The sequence below is a fragment of the Chelonia mydas genome, chromosome 23 (assembly GCF_015237465.2).
Source record: "Chelonia mydas isolate rCheMyd1 chromosome 23, rCheMyd1.pri.v2, whole genome shotgun sequence".
NCBI lineage: Eukaryota > Metazoa > Chordata > Testudines > Cheloniidae > Chelonia > Chelonia mydas.
The window spans coordinates 18,762,276-18,782,090 of record NC_051263.2 but is presented as its reverse complement, the minus strand read 5'-3'; the positions used below and the strand labels follow the sequence as shown (position 1 = coordinate 18,782,090).

General features: G+C 56.2%; 1 protein-coding gene across 10 annotated transcripts in view; it reads left to right on the top strand.

Annotated features, from left to right (window-relative positions):
* The window catches only part of WNK3 (WNK lysine deficient protein kinase 3), a 61,043-nt gene extending 41,394 nt beyond the window's left edge, over positions 1 to 19,649 (top strand). For 6 of the 10 annotated variants that reach the window (XM_043534308.1, XM_037888508.2, XM_043534309.1 and 3 more), the window contains 13 exons: positions 331 to 478; positions 1,624 to 1,740; positions 4,583 to 4,738; positions 4,832 to 4,883; positions 5,999 to 6,094; positions 6,784 to 7,532; positions 9,647 to 9,878; positions 10,192 to 10,301; positions 10,575 to 11,029; positions 11,693 to 11,904; positions 13,098 to 13,199; positions 14,757 to 14,959; positions 15,372 to 19,649. In XM_043534308.1, coding sequence (XP_043390243.1) covers positions 331 to 478; positions 1,624 to 1,740; positions 4,583 to 4,738; positions 4,832 to 4,883; positions 5,999 to 6,094; positions 6,784 to 7,532; positions 9,647 to 9,878; positions 10,192 to 10,301; positions 10,575 to 11,029; positions 11,693 to 11,904; positions 13,098 to 13,199; positions 14,757 to 14,959; positions 15,372 to 15,701 — 2,962 coding nt within the window. In that variant the 3' untranslated portion in view covers positions 15,702 to 19,649. The remainder of the gene's footprint in view (positions 1 to 330; positions 479 to 1,623; positions 1,741 to 4,582; positions 4,739 to 4,831; positions 4,884 to 5,998; positions 6,095 to 6,783; positions 7,533 to 9,646; positions 9,879 to 10,191; positions 10,302 to 10,574; positions 11,030 to 11,692; positions 11,905 to 13,097; positions 13,200 to 14,756; positions 14,960 to 15,371) is intronic. The other 4 variants (XM_037888511.2, XM_043534310.1, XM_037888510.2 and 1 more) reach the window with 1 other exon arrangement.
* Positions 19,650 to 19,815: the final 166 nt, after the last annotated feature.

Here is a 19,815-nt window from a genome sequence, read left to right as displayed (position 1 = left end):
GAGGGATATTATCGAGATAGACACACAGTCCTGTCCCTTTCTCGCTGCTTGTCTAACCCCTCTGAGGAGGCTGAGCCTTCCACAGCTGTGGCCACTGAAGTGATTCGATTTCCCCATCTCTCTTGGCCTGCGGAACTCATTGCCACAAGACTCCAGGAGAGCCCACGACAGGAAACAACAAATAAACAATCAAGACTTTGGGCAGGGAACTAAATGCGTCAACCTGTATCTTCCCCTGGGGGAAGATTGACTGATCCAGTTTGCCGCAGCGAGCCCCGTTCTGAGAGCTCATCCATTCACGCTTTTCTTCTCTCCCTGCTCTGCTCCTAGGCTAAATCCCGAGCTGGCTGCTTTGAAGGAAAGCTCCAATGCACACGAGCCCATGAGTGGCAACGGCAAACAAGACCGAAGTAAACAGAGGCGGGCGTCCTGCCCCCGGCCGGACAAAGGGACCAAATTCCAGCTCACTGTGCTGCAGGTTGGTAGCGGCAAGGGGGTAAAAGTCGGGCTCCGGGAGCATTCAACCTGTGATTCAGGACAACTGACCTTTCACCGCAGGAAGGGATTAGAACCCAGCGGAGATCCGACATTCCTCAGCCATGTGTGCTCATGAGCTGCCTAGTTCCTCCAAGCTTCTCTGCGTGGAGAAATTGACCTGATCACAGTCTAGAAGTATCTAGGTGGGGAACAAATATTGGCCTCCTCCGTCTAAATTCAGACCAGAAATAAGGTGCCAGGGGAGTGAACTGCTGGGACATCTCACCTAGAGGTGTGGGGGAGTCTTGCTCGCAGGCGATTCGTATAAATCGAAATGGGCTGTTTTCCTAAGGCTCTGCTCCAGTTCAGCCCGGTCCAGTGTTATCCAGGGGGTCGGACCGGATGATCACAATGCTCCCCTCTGGCCTTGGGATGTGTGAATCTGTCTTTTGAAAGCAGGTTCCTAAGTCACTTCGGTGCTTTTGAATTTTTAACTCCCCAGGTTTCGTCCCGAGTTTGCTATGGCTGAGGTTTTTTTGGGGGGTGGGGGGTGATTTGGGAGCTGGGAGGTCACTTTCCTCTGCAAGGGGGCAGGCGTGCTGGCTCACCTTCCTGAAATCACCCAGTCACAGCTCACCTTATCAATTCCCTGCCGTCGTTCGGGCCTTGGCCGTTCTCGTCCTCACAACAGTGTAGTCTCCCGAGGCCTGAAATGGGTCCGTCTGATTGATGCTGCTCTCACTGGGACTGGCCAGAGTGCCTTTATGCTGATGTGACGGTGCCCACGCTCAGGAGGCTGGCAGTGGAGTTAAAGCCATACTGTGTTGCTTTACCCCACCTTGGCAGGGCCTGAACGTCACATGAGCCCGTCCTTCAAAGCCCCATCAGGCTTGCTCTCTCTCTTCCATGTCCGCCCTTGGAATCAGCCCTCTTGGACTTTCGCACGGCTGTCTTGGGGCCTGATCCACAGCCGTTGAAATCTGCTAGGGGCTTGCTTTGGCTCAGGGGAGGGGATGAAGGCCTCCAGGTAGATCAGAGTCCCGAAGTCGGTCTTAAAAGCAGAATGTTCCTCCCCTTGCTCCCTGAGATTCCCCCCCTGGAATCGGGTCCCCTTGCAAAATGCTGGTGTTCTGCTTACGTCCCCAGGTGTCTGCGGCTGGGGATAATATGGTCGAGTGCCAGCTGGAGACCCACAACAACAAGATGGTCACCTTCAAGTTTGATGCTGATGGAGATGCGCCCGAGGATATTGCTGATTACATGGTGAGTTTCCCCAGCTGCAGCCCTGCTTGGTTGGACCCTCTCCTGGGGAGCAGCGACTCTGGAAAAGATTTGGAGCTCGTGGGGGAGAATCAGCTGAACACAAGCTGCCAGGGCGATGCCAGGATCAAAAGGGATAATGCAGTCCTGGGCGGCATAAACAGGGGAATCTTGAATAGGAGCAGAGAGGTTCTTTTACCCCTGGATTTGGCCCTGGTGCAACCAATGCTGGAATACTGCATCCAGTTCTTGTGCCCACTGTGACAGGTTGGACCCTCCTTCTGGGATGCCACCTGATATATTGGGGTTTCACTGAGCCCGACCTTTCCACTAGCCTGGGTTCCCTCACCCTGTCCTGCTGTGCCAGGCCCTCAAGCCTCCTCTAGTGCACACACACAGGTCGGGACATGCCCAGCTGCAGAAAGACACAGACACTGAAATCAGCTCTCTTGGGAAGAATCAGTTAGGAAATTGCCCTGCACTTAAGTGCACCTCCCCTCTGGAGTGTACCTCCAAGATAATATTGTCTTGTGCTGTATAGAAAGAGCTGGACAGCACTAGCTCATAAAAATTCACTCTCTCCCTCAATGTGGAGAGAGATATGCACAGCTTCTCCTCCCCCCCCCCCCCCATATGAATTGCACAAACTGGGTTTTGAAATAAACAAGAAATAAATTTATTAACTACTGGCATAGCAAACAGAACAAAGCAGATTACTGAGTAAATAAAACAAAACATGCAAGCTATGCTTAGTACGCTCCAAAGAAACAGGTTACAAAATGCAATTCCCTACCCTAAATGTTGATTTAGGCAGGATGCAGCGTTTCTGTAGCTCAGAGTTCCAGTTATTTCCCTTTACAGACTAGACTCCTGTCTTAGTCTGGACTCAGCCCCTGCCTTTCCTTCAGCTTAGTTCCTTTTTCTCTTCAGGTACTTTCCACAGTCATTCCTCTGGGCAGGAAGGCAGTGAGGGGAGAGTGCCGATGGCCTTACCTCCCAGTCTTCAATAGAATTTTGCACAAGGCGGGTACCTTTTGTTTCCGAGGTGTGACCTCCCGCTCCTTTTAGTGAAAAATCACTAGAAGTTTAAGGTGGTGTTTAGTACCAGGTGACGGGACCACATGACCTAGGAGTGTCACAGCAACAGAGATTACTATCTTCAAAGTCTTATTGTTTCTTCCTAATGGCCCATCTAGGCCGGTTGTCTGGTGGATGTCTCCCAAGTACACACACCCTAACCTTAGATACAGAAATGATACAGGCATACAGATTGGATAATCACCTTCAAATCAGATAATCAGACAAACCTTTCCAATGATACCTTACATGAGCCATCCTGCATAAAATACATCTTAGTGATGCCTGATTCATATTGCAAGCATATTTCTATAAAGAATGTGGAGTGTCACACCCACACTTCAAGGAGAATGTGGATAATCGAGGAGGGGGTGGGGGTCAGAGACGAGCCATGAGAAGGATCCAGGGGTTAGAAAACCTGCCTTAGAGTGAGAGACTCCAGCTGCTCCATTTGTTTAGCTTTAGAGAAGGTGAAGGGGTGACCTGATCCCGGTCTGCATGGCTCCACCTGGGGAACAAATATTAATAGCAGAGAATGCTCTGAGACAGTCCAGTGGCGGGAGGCTGCAGCTGGACACATTCAGACTGGAAATAACAGTGCGAGAAATTAACCGTTGGAACAACTGACCACCGGCTGTGGCGGATTCGCCATCCCTGACAATCTTCCAGTCAAGATGGGAAGTCTTTGCTGTAAAGATCTGGTCTGGTTCAAGCAGGAATGATCTCGGGGCAGTTCTTGGGCCTGTGCTGTGCAGGAGGTCAGACTGGATAGTCGCAATGGTCCCTTCCGGCCAGGAAAACAACGAATTTTCCTTCCATGCAGACAGCCGTACCCTTTGGACTTCCTTTGTGAACGTCTTCCCACCATCCTGGGCAGCTCAGACGCTGCGCTGCGGTGGGAGATTGGTCTAGTGCGTTGTGTCACCGTGCCCGTGAGCTTTGAGGTTCTCACCTGGGCTCTGTGTCATACCTGGGCTGATTTTCCAAGGTGGACAGTATGTGATCTAGGGAGAGGATGCTGAGGGCCACACCCTAGGGCTAGTTCCCAGAGCCACCTTAGACTTGGATAAGCCATCTAGGGCTTGGTTTTGCTACACCTTGCTGATTGTTTTGGTCCGTTCCAAAAAAAGCGGGTCAGGCTGAATCTGAAGATTACGAAAAATGCCAGCGAATCGACAACATCAGTTGGGGAGGTTAAAGGGCTAGATTCACAAAATTGGGGTGTGTGTGGGGGTAGTCGTTGGACTCTGGATTCTAGGTAGGTCTCCCATGGTGCTTTGCCTCGCTGTTGGGCTCTGTGCATTCTGGGACTTTTCTTGCTGTGCATTGTGGGTCCCTGGAGTTCTGAGAGTTGGGAGTCAAACCTACAAATTCCCACGATTCCTCACCTGCCACGTCAGGGCCGTTCTCTTTTTTGGTGAGCCAGCACTTTTTCAAACCGCTGTCAGCCAGCATTGCTCCCAATATGAGCTGTTCCTCTCTTTCCTAATATGCTTGGACCAGCAGCGAAATTGGTCAGTTCCCACCTCTCTGAGCAATCGGCTCAGGCTCTCTGCAGACACAGGCAAGCATTGTTGTATCAGGCAGACTCGGGGCACGTTATTGAAGATTCCTTTGCAGCGGTGCGAGCTAGGGAGACTGCCTTTTGTAATAAGCGAAAGCTGAAAATCTGCTGAACAATTCAGGTACTTGTCCAATCCCCTGGCTGTCGAGTCCCACGCTTTGGGAAATGCTGATTGAACTGTTGGTTGTTGGTCCCCCCTATCAGGTAGAAGATAACTTTGTGCTGGAGAGTGAGAAGGAGAGGTTTGTGGAGGAGCTGAGAGCCATTGTGTGCCAAGCTCAAGAGATCCTCCGAAGCCTGCCGGTGGAAGAGCGAGCGTCTGGCAATGATTCCGTTCCCTCCGAGTCCAACAGCAGCCAAGTAAGAACACTGCTTTATCTTGGGCATGTCTTTTCGGCTACGTGGGCACCTCAAAAGCTTCATTGTTTATTGACCTGTCGGTTTTTAATTCAGACAGGATCGTCCGAGCAAGTTCAGATAAACCCTGCCTCCACTCAGACTGGCAGTAAGTACCTTTCAAGAACCTTGAAACACGGGGCTGTTGGCTTGGCTTTGAGCCCCGGAGAGCTGGAAATAAGGGAGACCTCACTGGGTTCTTGTTGAAATGAATCTTATTGACCTCTGCTTTCCCCACCCTTCTCCCAAAATTTTTTGAGAGGGGGCCATGCTGTCACCGATTCCCAAACCTTGCTAGCGATTGCAAGATCAATCTGTGGTGTTCTGGTGTGAGGTTCATAATAGCGAGGCCAGTTTTCATGTTTCTCTGTTTCTCTCTAGGGCACATAATGACCTTGGGGATTCTGGGGTTAAGTCAAGGAGCTCAATTTATTTCGCTTACCAAAGAGAAGGTGAAGGGATGACTTGATCCCAGTCTGTAAATATCTACGTCGGGAACAGATAGTTAATAACGGGCTCTTCAGTCGAGCAGAGAAAGGTCTAACACCATCCAATGGGTAGAGGTTGAAGCCAGACGCAATCAGACAGGAAATGAGGCATGAAGTTTTAACAGTGAGAGTCGCTAACCACTACAACCATTTCCTGGAGGGTCACGGCGGATTCTCCATCACTGACTCTGTTTAAATCAAGATGGGATGTTTTCCTGAAACATTTGCCCTAGGAATTTTTCTGGGGCCGTTCTCCGGCCTGTGCTCTACAGGGGGCCAGGTGGAATGATCACACCGTTCCCTTCCGGCCTCGGAACGTATGAATCTGTGACTCCATTAATGTAGAGATATCCTTGTTTTTCACGCTACAGGGATGTTGTCGTGTATTTCATTGTTTTAATTCACTTCCTTTTAAGTCTGTCCTTCAGCACGGTACAAAACAGCACCGTCGTCCTACACAGCAACCGCATGTGTTATTTAAACCAGTCCGTCAGGGCGAATTCAGCAAGTGATGCTCGTGCCAAGCAAAGCAGTTAGCTTAGCCTCAGTGTCCCATTCGCCATGCATGATCCACGCGTCTGATATTTCCAAGGCAGGCAAACCAGACCCACAGAGTAGGGAGGTCGGGGGCGTGCTTTGGCTGGCCGATTAGCTAGGACAGAAATGCACTAGACTTCCACTAGTGACTTACCTGCTGGTAGGTACGAGTGACGCTTCCCCTTTCATCTTTCCCCAGACGAGTGCGCTCCTCAGTCCTCTCCAGTCGGCCGCTGGCGATTCTGCATCAATCAGACAATAAGGAACAGAGAGGGGCAGATGCCGGGTGTTACCGGTGAGCAGAGACTTCCACTGTGGGTGACGGGAGGTCAGAGAGCAGAGGGAACCGAACAATTTAGAGCGAAGGCCTGTGTCAAAACCAGCCAGAGGCTTTCTCTTAGCTTTGGCATAAGCCTTTGTAGCCCACGCAGTAGGGCTCATGTGAAGGGCCCAGGTTTGGATCCTGGTCTCAGCTGGGGTAAGACAGGGCACTGGACAGGGTGGGCTAATGCTCTGAGAAAGTCCAGAGAATCCTCCGTTTGGATGCCTGGCTGGTGGGTCTTTCTCCCCTGCTCATGGTCAAACTGATCGCCAGATTTAGGGTCGGGAAGGAATGGGTCTCAGTTGCTCTGAGAAGGGGGAATTGCCCTGAGTGTGACCTGACTCGGTGATCTTGCCTGAGTCTACAGAGAGCCTTAGCCAATTGCTCAGAGAGGTGTGAACTGCTGTTAGTGTGACTGATAATCATACAGCCTGAGTCTGCTGAGAATCGGGTCTCTGTGAAGATCCTTGGGCGGCAGGGGGTCCACAGATATTTCCAGCAGCTCCCTTCACCTTCCAGCTGCTCCTTCTTAGGCCCTTAGTTTGGGGAGACCCCCACAGCTGTCTTTACTGATGATGACAGACACACGTACCTGCTAGGGGCTGAGGTCCCTGTTCAGTGTCTTGGTCGGGGTGTAACGTTTCCCCCTGCGGTTGTTACAGGTCCGGACAAGGAGAATGCTAAGGAGACGTATCCGCAGGGTGGGCTGCTGGCTGCCGAGAGCCAGGGTCCCAATGGCAGCCCAAAGGACAGCGCGGCACCAGAGTGCCCCGGCTCGAAACCTGAGCGGCTGGCGGAAGGAGACGCGGAGACACTAGTGCCTCTGTCTGCCAACGACAACTGGGCTGGGCCGGAGACTGGAGAGCCCCCTGCCCCACAGCCTGGCGACCGCCCTGTCGGCTTGGCAGTGGCCCACGCTGGCGAGCCGCCCCTCCTGGCCGAGGTCCCGGCGTCTGAGTGCCAGTCCCAGCAGCCTCCGCAAGAAGGAGACACCTCTCTGAACTCCAGCGCCGGGCAGGTGCAGACGCCCGGCTCGGAACCGGCCCCTCTGCCCCCCTCGGTGCCAGAATCTGACGGCGAGGGGCCACCCAAGATGGATTTTGTTGACAACCGAATCAAAACCCTGGATGAGAAGCTAAGGACGCTGCTCTACCCAGAGCACAGCTACTCCGATAGCCAGAAGGACACGCAGAGCACGGAGTCCCCACTCTCCTCGGCCGAGGATACGCTGTCCTGTGCTGGGCCGGAAGCGCCAGCCACCGTCCCCTCCCCGGCAGAGTCCCAGGGGACTGATGCCTTTGAGGGGTCTCCGCTGCCCCCCGCCGAGGCTGCCAGCCAGGCTGCTGGCTTGCCAGCGCTGAGACAGGACCCCGACGTCATTACGGTCGCGCCCAGTGACCTCTGTCTGCACGTGAGTATGGAGGGCGTGGGGGGACGGCGGGTATGGCTCTAGTTACGGTACCCGGGACACAACACTGGCGTTGGGGGGTTGGGGCCAAGATGTTCTGACCCCCCGGCCGAGATCGGGGCCCCCTTGTGCCGGGCACTGCACAGACTCCTCCCCCGGCTGAGATCGGGGCCCCCTTGTGCCGGGCGCTGCACAGACCCCTCCCCCGGCTGAGATCGGGGCCCCCTTGTGCCGGGCGCTGCACAGACCCCTCCCCCGGCTGAGATCGGGCCCCCCCTTGTGCCGGGCGCTGCACAGACCCTCCCCCGGCCGAGATCGGGCCCCCCCTTGTGCCGGGCGCTGCACAGACCCTCCCCCGGCCGAGATCGGGCTCCCCCTTGTGCCGGGCGCTGCACAGACCCTCCCCCGGCCGAGATCGGGCCCCCCCTTGTGCCGGGCGCTGCACAGACCCCTCCCCCGGCCGAGATCGGGCCCCCCCTTGTGCCGGGCGCTGCACAGACCCTCCCCCGGCCGAGATCGGGCCCCCCCTTGTGCCGGGCGCTGCACAGACCCTCCCCCGGCCGAGATCGGGCCCCCCCTTGTGCCGGGCGCTGCACAGACCCCTCCCCCGGCTGAGATCGGGCCCCCCCTTGTGCCGGGCGCTGCACAGACCCTCCCCCCGCCGAGATCGGGCCCCCCCTTGTGCCGGGCGCTGCACAGACCCCACCCCCGGCCGAGATCGGGCCCCCCCTTGTGCCGGGCGCTGCACTGACCCTCCCCCGGCCGAGATCGGGCCCCCCCTTGTGCCGGGCGCTGCACAGACCCTCCCCCGGCCGAGATCGGGCCCCCCCTTGTGCCGGGCGCTGCACAGACCCCTCCCCCGGCCGAGATCGGGCCCCCCCTTGTGCCGGGCGCTGCACAGACCCCTCCCCCGGCCGAGATCGGGCCCCCCCTTGTGCCGGGCGCTGCACAGACCCCTCCCCCGGCCGAGATCGGGCCCCCCCTTGTGCCGGGCGCTATACAGACCCCTCCCCCGGCTGAGATCGGGCCCCCCCTTGTGCCGGGCGCTGCACAGACCCTCCCCCGGCCGAGATCGGGCCCCCCCTTGTGCCGGGCGCTGCACAGACCCCTCCCCCGGCCGAGATCGGGCCCCCCCTTGTGCCGGGCGCTGCACAGACCCTCCCCCGGCCGAGATCGGGCCCCCCCTTGTGCCGGGCGCTGCACAGACCCTCCCCCGGCCGAGATCGGGCCCCCCCTTGTGCCGGGCGCTGCACAGACCCCTCCCCCGGCCGAGATCGGGCCCCTCCTTGTTCCGGGCGCTGCACAGACCCCTCCCCCGGCCGAGATCGGGCCCCCCCTTGTGCCGGGCGCTGCACAGACCCCTCCCCCGGCTGAGATCGGGCCCCCCCCTTGTTCCAGGCGCTGCACAGACCCCTCCCCCGGCTGAGATCGGGCCCCCCCTTGTTCCAGGCGCTGCACAGACCCCTCCCCCGGCTGAGATCGGGCCCCCCCTTGTTCCGGGCGCTGCACAGACCCCTCCCCCGGCCGAGATTGGGCCCCCCCTTGTGCCGGGCGCTGCACAGACCCTCCCCCGGCCGAGATTGGGCCCCCCCTTGTGCCGGGCACTGCACAGACCCCTCCCCCGGCTGAGATCGGGCCCCCCCTTGTACCGGGCACTTCACAGACCCCTCCCCCGGCTGAGATCGGGGCTCCCTTGTGCCAGGCACTGCGCAGACCCCTCCCCCAGCCGAGATTGGGGCCTCCTTGTGCCAGGCGCTGCACAGACCCTCCCCCGGCCGAGATCGGGCCCCTCCTTGTGCCGGGCACTGCACAGACCCCTCCCCTGGCCGAGATCAGGCCCCCAATGCACCGGCCCTTTGGAAAGTCCTTTGGATACATGCGGTGGAGCGGCGAGGGGGTCTGAAAGTTGGGTTGGGACAGGATGGTGGTTCCCGAGCCCCCTTCACCCTCCTCCCGGTGGCTGTTTTCTGGGAGATCTCCGGGGCACCCAGCAGTTAATTCAGGGACATCTGATGTGGGGGGCGCCAGGGGTCCCCTTTGCCTTGCGAATCTGTGGCTGCCCCATCCCACTCAGGCGCTGCAGCTCTTTCTCTTTCCCTCCCCTGTGTCTCCTTCAGGAGCCGTCCCCGGAGCCTTCCTCCCCGCCGAACCCCGAGACCTGCCCCGCTGCAGTAGCCAGCACTGGAGCCGTTCATCTGCAGACAGGAGGTGGATATTTTGGCCTAAGCTTTACTTGCCCTAGTCTCAAAAACCCTATTAGCAAGAAATCCTGGACTCGCAAATTAAAAAGCTGGGCGTTCAGGCTCCGGCAATCCACCAGCTTTTTCAAGAGATCCAAAGTCCGCCAAGGTAGTGTGCTTAGAGACAGGGATCTACCATAGGTAAAGCATCCCTTATGATTTCTTTCCCCGCCCACGCCGCCTCCCCTCCGCGCCCGTCATTTCACCCCGCACAGCCATCGCCGCTTTCCTTTTCTCGGGCTCCCCCCGCTTCCCTGCATTGTTTTCCATTCCACCTAGAAGCGTAAGTCTCGGGGAGGGTGGGGGGCTGGGGAAAACCGGCTAGCACCGGGGAGGTGCGGCCCCCGTAGTGCGGTTCCAACCCACGATGCCCTCCCTTGTTTCTGCTCTTCTTTTCTTCCCGCTGTGGCGCCCCTTGGCAGCGGAGGCAGAGGAGACGAGGACGGAGGGGCCTGCCGAGCAGGCTGGGGCGAACGAAGCCAGTGGGAGGTGGAGATCGGCTTCGGTGTCCTATCAGCGAGGTCGCTTCCAGGTGGGTCTTGCCAGCCACGGCCTGGCTCCCTCCCCATGCCCCTGGCTCTAACCCACCAGACCCTGCTCCCCTCCCAGAGCCGAGGAGAGAACCCAGGAGTCCTGGCTCCCAGTCCCCCCTGCGCTAATCCACCAGACCCCACTCCCCTCCCAGAGCCAGGGAGAGAACCCAGGAGTCCTGGCTCCCAGCCCCTCCCATCACCCCTAGGCATGACCTCTTCAGGGCGGGGCCCTGCCCTTCCCAGCTAACCCTGTCCATCTCTGATTGTCCCAGGTCACCTCCGTGCCGCAGCAGCCAGCTCCCTGTGCTGCAGACGCCGGACCTGACGCTGCCGGGCCGGAGGAGCCTCAGACGGACGATCCAGGCACCCCCCCGCCGGGAGAGTCGCTCCTGTGGGCTGGCCTGGCCTGCGAGACGGATGCCTCTTCCCTCACCCCGGAGCAGGAGCCGGAGGAGCTGTCGGCCACAGGGAGCAGCACAGAGCCGTGGGCCGAGGGGCCCGTCCTGAGGCAGCCCAGCTCTGATAGTGAGCTGGGCCCCGAGGAATCGGGGGAGACCCTGGGGTCCGGCAGGGACCAGTGCCCCCCGCTGGCCGAGGACCGCGCCGGCCATGGGGCCGTGCGCCGCAGTTCCCTCTTCCACTCGGCCTCCTCACCCATGAGCAGCGATGACGAGTCTGAGCTCGAGGACGAGGACCTGAAGGTGGAGCTGCAGCGGCTGCGGGAGAAGTAAGGGGGCCTGGGAAGCCCGACTGTGACCTCCAACTCTCTTCCCCCCCATCCTGCACAAGGACCAGGGCTCTCCTCCCCCAGGGCTTCTCCTCCCACACGTCCAGCCCCTGGCTGGGGTGGGGTTCGCCAGGCCCCCCAAGCAGTGAGGCTTGGGCTGGAGAGGTACAGGGCAGCTGCTGGCTCAGGTGCTCTGCAGATTCAGACAGGGTCACTTCACATCTCTCCGAGCAATCGGCGCAGGCTCTGTGCAGACTCAGGCTTGCCTCAGTCCAGTCCTGCTTTGTCCTTTCAGAGCCAGCCTGGAGCGAATTGTTAGGACCATTCGTTGTTTTTCCTCTTACGCCTAGAGGTCAGGATCGGGGCCCCGTTGGGCCGGGCGTGCGCAACACCTAGAGAGTGGGTCAGGAGCTCACAGTTTAAATATGCTAGACAGACAAGGGGAAACAGAGGCATAGGCCGGGGAAGTGGCAGAGCCAAGAAAAGAACCCAGGAGTCCTGGCTCCCAGCCCCGCCCTGCTCTAACCACTAGACCCCACTCTCCTCCCAGAGCTGGGGAGAGAACCCAGGCCCCCCTCACGGAGCAGCTGAGTAGCTCGCTTGTCCAAAGCCAGTTCCTGCTGGTTTGGGGACGCCGTGCTGACGGCTTTTCCTGCCCCGTAGACACATCCAGGAGGTGGTGACGCTCCAGGCCCAGCAGAGCCGGGAGCTGCAGGAGCTGTACAAACGCCTGCACGCTCTCAAAGACAGCAAGCCCGAGCTGTCGGAGCTGTCCCTGCAGCCCGCCTCCCCCCGCCGGCCTCGCTCCTTCAGAAGCAAATTGCGCAGCCGGCCTCAGGTCCTGACACACGCCGAGAACTCTATCGTCGCCACAGGTAAGCCAGGAAATGAGCTCTGGCCGGCGTGGGGCCGCCCTGGTCCCTTCCGGCCTTCCGGGCTGGGGATCAAAGGGAACTGGCAGTGCACAATTGCGGTGGAGAGGCCAGAGACGAGCCATGGGGATGATCCGAGGGTTGGAAACCGGGCTTTAGCAGGAGCTCGGTCGCTCTGGCTCGATCCCCACCTAGATGTGCCTGCACGGGGAACAGATATTTGCTAACAGGCTCTTCGGTGTGGCAGGCGAACGTCTCCCGCCATGCCAGGGCTGGAAGTTGAAGCTAGCCAAACCTATGAACAATGGCCCCTGGCTCTGAGCGAGGTGCTTAGATTTCAGAGCAGAAGGACCATTGCGATCATCAGTCCAGGGGCTCTCAACCGTTCCAGACTGCCGGACCCCACTCAGGAGGCTGATTACTCTTGCGTCCCCCCAAGTTTCACCTCGCTTAAAATCGACTTGCTTACAAAATCAGACCTAGAACTAGACAAGTGTCCCAGCCACAGCGGTATTGACAAATGGCTGATGTTCGCATCTGTACCAGATGGATGTAAAATAAACCCCTTGGGCTAGAACTGTTGCACTGGCAGAGCAGTGTGAACCAGGCGTTGTCTGTGTGACGTGTTAGTGGGCACTGATTTCGCTGGTGCTTTTTATGGACCCTGTTGTAAAACTAGGCAAATCTCTAGATGAGTTGATTGACCCCCTGGAAGCCTCTGAGTACCCCCAGGGGTATGTGTAGCCCTGGTTGAGAACCACTGATCTAGTCTGACACAGGCCAGAGCGTGTCCTGGGGCTGACCTCTTCGGAGAACGGCCCACCTTGACTGAAAAGCGCCCAGCGATGGGGAATCTGCCATGCCCCATGGGGAATTGTTCCAGTGGTTAACGACGCTCATCCTTAACGATGTACGCCTCATGTAATCTGCCAGCCTTTACAGAGGAAGCTGACATATGTATCCCCATTTTACAGCTGGACAAACTGAGAGACAGAAAGGTCGTGACTTGCCCAGGGTCACCACAGCAGGGCCAGCTGCCCTGAGGGGGCTACTGACTTTGGATGGAGTGGGGGTGGGGTGCGATTGACCCCCCAGATTAGGTTGTAGCCCGGGGTTGGTGGCTCGTGGGAGCTGATGGGTTGGAAAGCGAGTGGGTTACGTCGTGATTTTTAACTCCATCCCTCCCGTACGCACAGAGTGCTGCTGCACGACCACCGCCGCCTCCATGATTGACTATCAGCTGAGCATCCAGGCCCGCCTGCTGCATCAGAGCTGTGCCCCGGGGGAGCCCAGCCCAGGTACCTCTGCGCCCCGGGGGAGGGGAGGCGCTTAGCCAGTTCCCCTGCAGACAGCCCAGGGCGGAGGCAGCCCGGGCTAAGGATTAAAGAACCAGATTAGGACTTGGGAGACCTGGGTTCTGTTCCCGGCTGCTCAGATGAGTCGCTTGGCCCCGGCCTGTGCCTCGGTTTCCCCATCTGTGAAACCAGGGTGAAGATACTGGCACCCCTGTGTAGAGCACATTGAGACATACAGATGGAAGCGCTTTGTGTGAGCTAGGAGCCCTTACGAAGAGACCCCGCTAGGCTGCTCTGGGATAGCCTGACCCAGGGGGAAATTTCCTCTAGCTGGTGGTTTGGTTTGTCTGTGTCTGTCTGATTTACTCCTCTGGCCCCTCTTGGGTCTGCGTAATCTAATTCTCTGGCCACAGCTGGTTCTGTCTTTCTAACCTACTTCTCAGAGCCCCATTGGTTTGGGCTCGGGGGTGCTTCCAGCCCCATTGCCCCAGTATCTGGGCCCTCCACCCTGTACTTATCTGCTCTGCTGCCCCCCGCCGCAGGGCCCCCCGCCAGTCTCGGTGCACAGACCCATAGTCTTCTAGCACGCAAGCCCAGGCGGGCACGTTGGATGGTGCGCTCCGGCCCCTGCCCAGCCCAGCGAGTTCCACCTGGCACTGAGCCCAGAGGCATTAATGTAAAATGGGGCTGAATCGCTGTTTGAGCAAGAGAGACCCCGGCGCCTCCGACACCCCAGGACCCTGCCGTGACAGGGGATTGATCACCTGAGCCGGGCACTGTACAGTGTGTATTAGGTGTATTACGGTACCTCCTAGGAGCCCCAGCCATGGCCCACCACCCCAATGCGCCGGGCACTGTACAAACCCATAACAAAAAGACAGTTCCTGCCCCCCAAAGAGCTTCCCGTCTAAGCACTAGGGACCTCGCTACTGCCCTTGATTTCACGTGCAAGGTGCCCAGATATTACGGTGATGGGTGTCAGGATCAAATTCTTGGATGGCTGGATGGGTGTGCGGGGAGGGATGGATGGCGAGATGGATGAGGGTGTGGGGGGATGGAAGGGGGTGTGTGGGATGGATGCATTTGGGGAATGCATGGGTGTGGGGGGGATGGAAGGGGTGCACAGGGATGGATGAATGAATGAAAGGACATATGTGGGGAGGGATGGGGAAGAAGAAGGAGAGAGGGGCGGGTGGATACAGGGGTGTGTGGGGATGGATGGACAGAGGGGCGTGGCTGGGGATGCATGGATGGTTGGCTGGAGGAATGCAGCTGGCGATGGATGGACCAGAGGAGTTCGGATGGGGATGGACGGACGGGTGGATACCAAATCCTCCCCTTCCTTCCCCCTCTCTGCCTCACTTGCCCACCCTGTAAGACACGGGCTGGCCCCGTCTCCAGGGAGCTGTGAGGGCCAAGAACTTGGCTGGCGTTTACTCGGCTAATTCCTCCCCCTGGGAACGGGGAACGTCGGCTAGCTGTGGGTGTCGCTGCCCATGCGAGGAGGGCCATGGCCACCCTCGCCCTGCCTAACCCCTTCTCTGCCCCTCTCCCCGACAGAGCAGCTGTGTGCTGTCAGTGGGACTGCCTCCTGCCAGCAGTCCCCGGCCAGCAAGAAGGGGATGTTCACCGACGACTTGCACAAGCTGGTGGATGACTGGACTAAGGAGGCGGTCGGGAACGCCCTCATGAAACCCAGCCTGAACCAGATCAAACAGAACCAGCACCGGCTGGAGGGGGACAGCTGGAGCAAAGCCTGCGAGGTGAGAGGGGACGGTTGGGGGCCAGGACACCTGGGTCCTGTCCCCGGTGCAGGGAGCGGAGTGAGGTCTAGTGCTTAGAGTGGGGGTGGCTGGGAGCCAGGACTCCTGGGTTCTGTCCCTGGCACAGGGAGAGGCGGGGGATCTAGTTCTTAGAGCAGGGGACGCTGGGAGCCAGGACTCCTGGGTTCTGTCCCCAGCACAGGGAGGGGAGTGGGGTCTAGTTCTTAGAGCAGAGGAGGCTGGGAGCCAGGACTCCTGGGTTCCCTCCCCGGTTCTGGGAGGGGGGTCTAGTGCTTAGAGGGGGGAGGCTGGGATCCAGGACTCCTGGGTTCTCTCCCTGGCGCTGCAAGGGGAATGGGCTCAGAATTTTCTGATCCATCTGACTGCTCTCTCTCTCCCCTTCCTCTTTTAGAACACGTCCTCGTCAGTGGGCTACACCTCCACCTGGATTTCCTCCCTCTCCCAGATCCGCGGGACTGTGCCGGCCTCCTTGCCCCCCGGACTGGCCCTCCCGGCATTCCCCAGCGTCCTGCCGCCCTACAGCATGCCCCACGTCTGCCAGTACAACGCCATGGCAGGGGCGGCTTACCCAATGCAGTGGGTGGGTGTTTCGGGGATGGCTCAGCAGTCGGTGGTCGTCCCCTCCCCGCCCATCGGACCCTTCCAGCCTGGGGGCAGCATGCTGGGATTCCCGGCCTCCCCAGTCCCTAACCCAGCTACCATCCCGCCTGGTCCCAAATGAAGCCAGAGCAGGGAGCTGGAGGCAAACAGGGTGTTGTCGTACTCCCCCATCGTGGCCTGCAAACCGTGTGGATTCTGGTGTGGCTGACGTCCAGTCTGCCAGTGGAGGCGATTTGTCTCAGCTAACAGTGACTTGTGGCACGGTTCCTATCCTCCCGGAATACTTGATTTGATTTGATTTTTTTAACCAGCTTTGGTAAACTCGGCTCCTGCGTCTCATGCTCCTGAGATGTGATCGCTTCAGAAAGAAACCTCCATTTCACCCCTCTCTGGCGGAGAAGCTGTCCGCCTGCATCTTTTAAATGGCAGACGTGATGGTGGGGAGGAATTTCTGATTTGGTTTTTAAGTTAGTTTATGGAAAATGTGCTCCTAGAACTCACGTCGGTTTGAGCTGCGGCTGGGAAGTTTAGAAAGAAAAAATGTTTTGATCAGTGCAGCTAGCTTCTGCCGAGTTCTAAAGACCCTCCTTCCAACCCTGAGCCAGGAGGACTGGGGACTGAAAAAAGGGTTTCCTTGATCTCACCAATCCTGTCGCTGTGTCAGGAATATCCTTGAGCCATTCAGGGCAGCTCCGTACAAAACCAGCAGCTATTTCCTCGTTCCTCATACGCACACTTCTTTGATTTGAGCAGCTGAGAGATGCTTGGGTAGTTGGGTGTTTCCTGTTGAAATGAGTTCTGGTTTTGTTATTTTTGCAGCAGACACGAGTCTCAGAGTCGGGGGGAGTTGCTGGGAGGGGGCTATTTTAAATCTCTTCCAATCTCAGTCACCCCATCTGGGACACAGATTTGGAGGTGCGAAATTAGACAGGGCAACAGGGCTGTGTGCACCCCTGTGCTGTAGAGAATTTGGGAGCAAACGCAGTGAATTGGGGTCTTACTTTAGCCCTGCTAAACCCTGTGCTTTTGCAGCTGCCCTCGTTTTGAAAAGCCTGCCTTTCAGAAGCACTGGCTTCCAATGTTTTTCTATCTTAGGCGCATTTGAAAATACTGCCTCAAGTCCATTTTCGAAAGGGACTTTTCCTGATTTTCAAAGGTAGAAGCAGTTTAGCGGCTTAACTCATTGATTTCAATCGAATTTAGCCACCTAACCTTCTTAGTGCTTTGTGACTATGCTGGTAGGCACCTGTTTGCATCTTTACTCTCCTAAATATCTTTGAAAATCAGCTCCTACGTCTCTTTTGAAAATGGCACTTCTGAAAATTTCATCCTGCGTCATCCTGGCTTTGATCTTATAGCTCATATTTGACCCCTTTTGGGCTCTGAAATCTTAAGCACAGCAACCTGAACATGGGGGTCCTGTACGCATTCGACTTCGCGTTATGATCTGGAGCACATTCGAAACGGCTCACTTTCAGTGGGTTTGTTTCTTTTTAATATTCTTTCCCTTTGCAACCTGCCTCCGAGCCCTGGGTTGTAGACTAGCACATGTCCCCTGATTGCAGCCCTGTAGTGGCTATGCTCGGAGAGAGTGCTTTCAGAGAAAGAGACTAATTGAGGCTAATGGAGATTTTTTTAGCTGAAGTTTGGTTTACATGAAGTGCAGCAAATCCTCTTTCTCCGTCTCACCTGATGGGCCCACTGACTCCAACACCGGTACCCAACTTGGCTTCAGTTCCTTATTGTCTTTGCAAGGATTTTAGCACATGGGGTTGGGTTAGATTTGTGGTAGGAACAGGGACTTAAAATCACTTGCCAAAACTCATCCCATCTCCCCTTGGCATTGCTGTCTCGTGGCCTTTTCTGCATCCTGAGTTTCAAACAGACATTTCTTTGCCAGGTGGCTTTCAAGTCCGTTGGATCTTGCAAGGCTGGGCCCTTTGTCGGATAGGAACTTTTCAGATGTGCCAAATGCTTCTGCTCCACCCTGAAAGCCCCGCTTAGAACAGCATTAGGAATGGACCCAGGTAGAGGTGCAAACTCGGCCCCATTCCATGCCCCCACCCCCGCTCCCCCTGCTTTGTCTGCCTGCAGCCACTTGCATTGCCTTATAACTGCTGTCTCCTAAGGTTTTTGTCAGATTTTTACTGGGAAGGGCTGCATGTCCGAGGGTGACTTGACACCAGTGGGTTTAACTTTTTTATAGCGAACACGTGCAGAAAACAAACCCACACGCAGATAGCGAGCGGCGTTTGTGAAGACCCGAGAACAGCGTTTCTCATCTCCCTGGGATTTTTTGGATTTTTTTAAGACATTTCAGTTCTTTTTTGGCTGGTTGTGTTCACTCCGTTAAAAACAAGTCTCAAACGGTGTAGGCACTTGGACTACGAAGTCTGGTTTTGTTTTCAACTTGGAGGAGAGGGTGTTTGGAAATGGGAGGTGCTTGGCCTTAGCTTTCTTCCTTTCCCCAAAGCACAGATCTGTGAAACAGCCGTTGGTTTTCCGGTGGGAGGGGAAATCAAGGGCTTGTCTGCTCTTGCAAGGCTGCAGCAGGAGGGATTTTCCGTAGACCCGGGCCTAAGACTCTGAACTAGCTCTGGGACCTGATTGTAACTGACACCAAAACCGGACAGAAATCCGAATGCTATGCAAGTAGAGTGAAAGCACACCTTAGTGTGCATCTGTTGGTCTGGCTGTTTCCTTGTAGGAAGAGGAGAAAGCTGTGGAGGGACGGGGCTGGTATCCTATCTGTAACTGACCCAGGTAGAGTGGTATAAAATCAGGTCCGAAGGATGCTTTTGGCTTTGACCCTGCTAATTGTGGAGCGCTCTGGCCCTGATCCAGCAAAGCACAAGTTGAAGTGTATGAGTAATCAGGGACAGGAACAGTTAATTGGGAAGAGTCCATGCACAGACAGACCCTTAGTGACACTGGGAATCTAGCCTTGATTCAGGAAGGGTTTTAAACAGCAGAAGGGGAGGGTGTCCCAGATCAGGGCCCGACAGCAGAAATGACTGCAGTTAGACCGGGAAAACACCTACTGTCTGTATGGACCAGTCACTTGTGTCTGTTTCCTAGGGCAAACTACAAGTCCTTCGAAGACTGCAGTCCCTCCAGATGTATCCTCTCTATCATGAAGTGTCTGAGCAGCACGCTAGAAATAGATGCTGTAAATCTGATAACAAACCAAACCGTGCCCCCAGCCCCCAAAGAGTCAGTAGCAGCGTTCCGTCTGTATGGAACGGTTCATCTTTTCGTTGGCTGTAATGTAACAAGGAGCTTTCTGGGTCCCACGTGGCATTTTTATTTTCTATCCAGCATGAAGGATTTGAAGGTGATAAACAAATGTGAATTATTATTATTATTATTATTTTTTTTTTAAAGAGACGTTTTATTTTCCTGCTGTGACTCTTTCAGGTGGAAGTCTGCCAGGGTCAGCGTCCACTGTAACGAATGGATCGGTTTAATAATGGGCTGGTTTGGGGTACAGTCTGCTGAACCTGGTGCTTTTTACGTTTGCTCTTGGTTTTATCTACCTCATTTTTTTTTAGTGCTGTTTGAATCCAGCCTCCAATTTCCCAGTGTTGCTTTATTTCCACCCCTCGTCTTATGGGACTTCAAAGTGACATTTGATCTTCCATTTTCTCAGTTAATTATTTGTGTAGCGATTGCATTTGCTCTCTTGAGGCAAATCCCCCCCTTGAATTAGCTGGATGAATGAAAATATGATTTAGACGCTGCACCGTTGACCTGGGATCTTTGGTAGCGCATGTGAAAGCTGGAGCACCGATCTGCCTTTCAGTAGCAACAATTTGAAAAGCTTGTTTTATCCACAGAAGCATTGCTCATGAATTATTTGTGTCCCTAATTAAGCCATCAAAATAAGCCAAGCCACTGGCATTGTTCCGTGGGGCGTGATTCTTAACGTCCCTTTAAGGTGTTTTATTTAATAGTCGTTAAAATGATGCAGTCTGTCTGTCCTTCATTTTACACGTTCTTATTCTGTAAAGGTGAAATGTTTGGTGAAAACTATGTTAACCTAAAATACATTTGGATTTTTGTTTTTTAATATTTTGTTTCTTTTTGGTGTTTACAAATCTCCAATTCATCCCGGGGCAAGTGGGGGTGTGTGGGTTTGGGAAGGGGGGAGCAGAGACACAGGCAGAAATTCTCCACTTCCTTCGCCACCCACCTCCCCCTGGCCAACATGAATAGAGCTGTGGGGGATAGTGTAA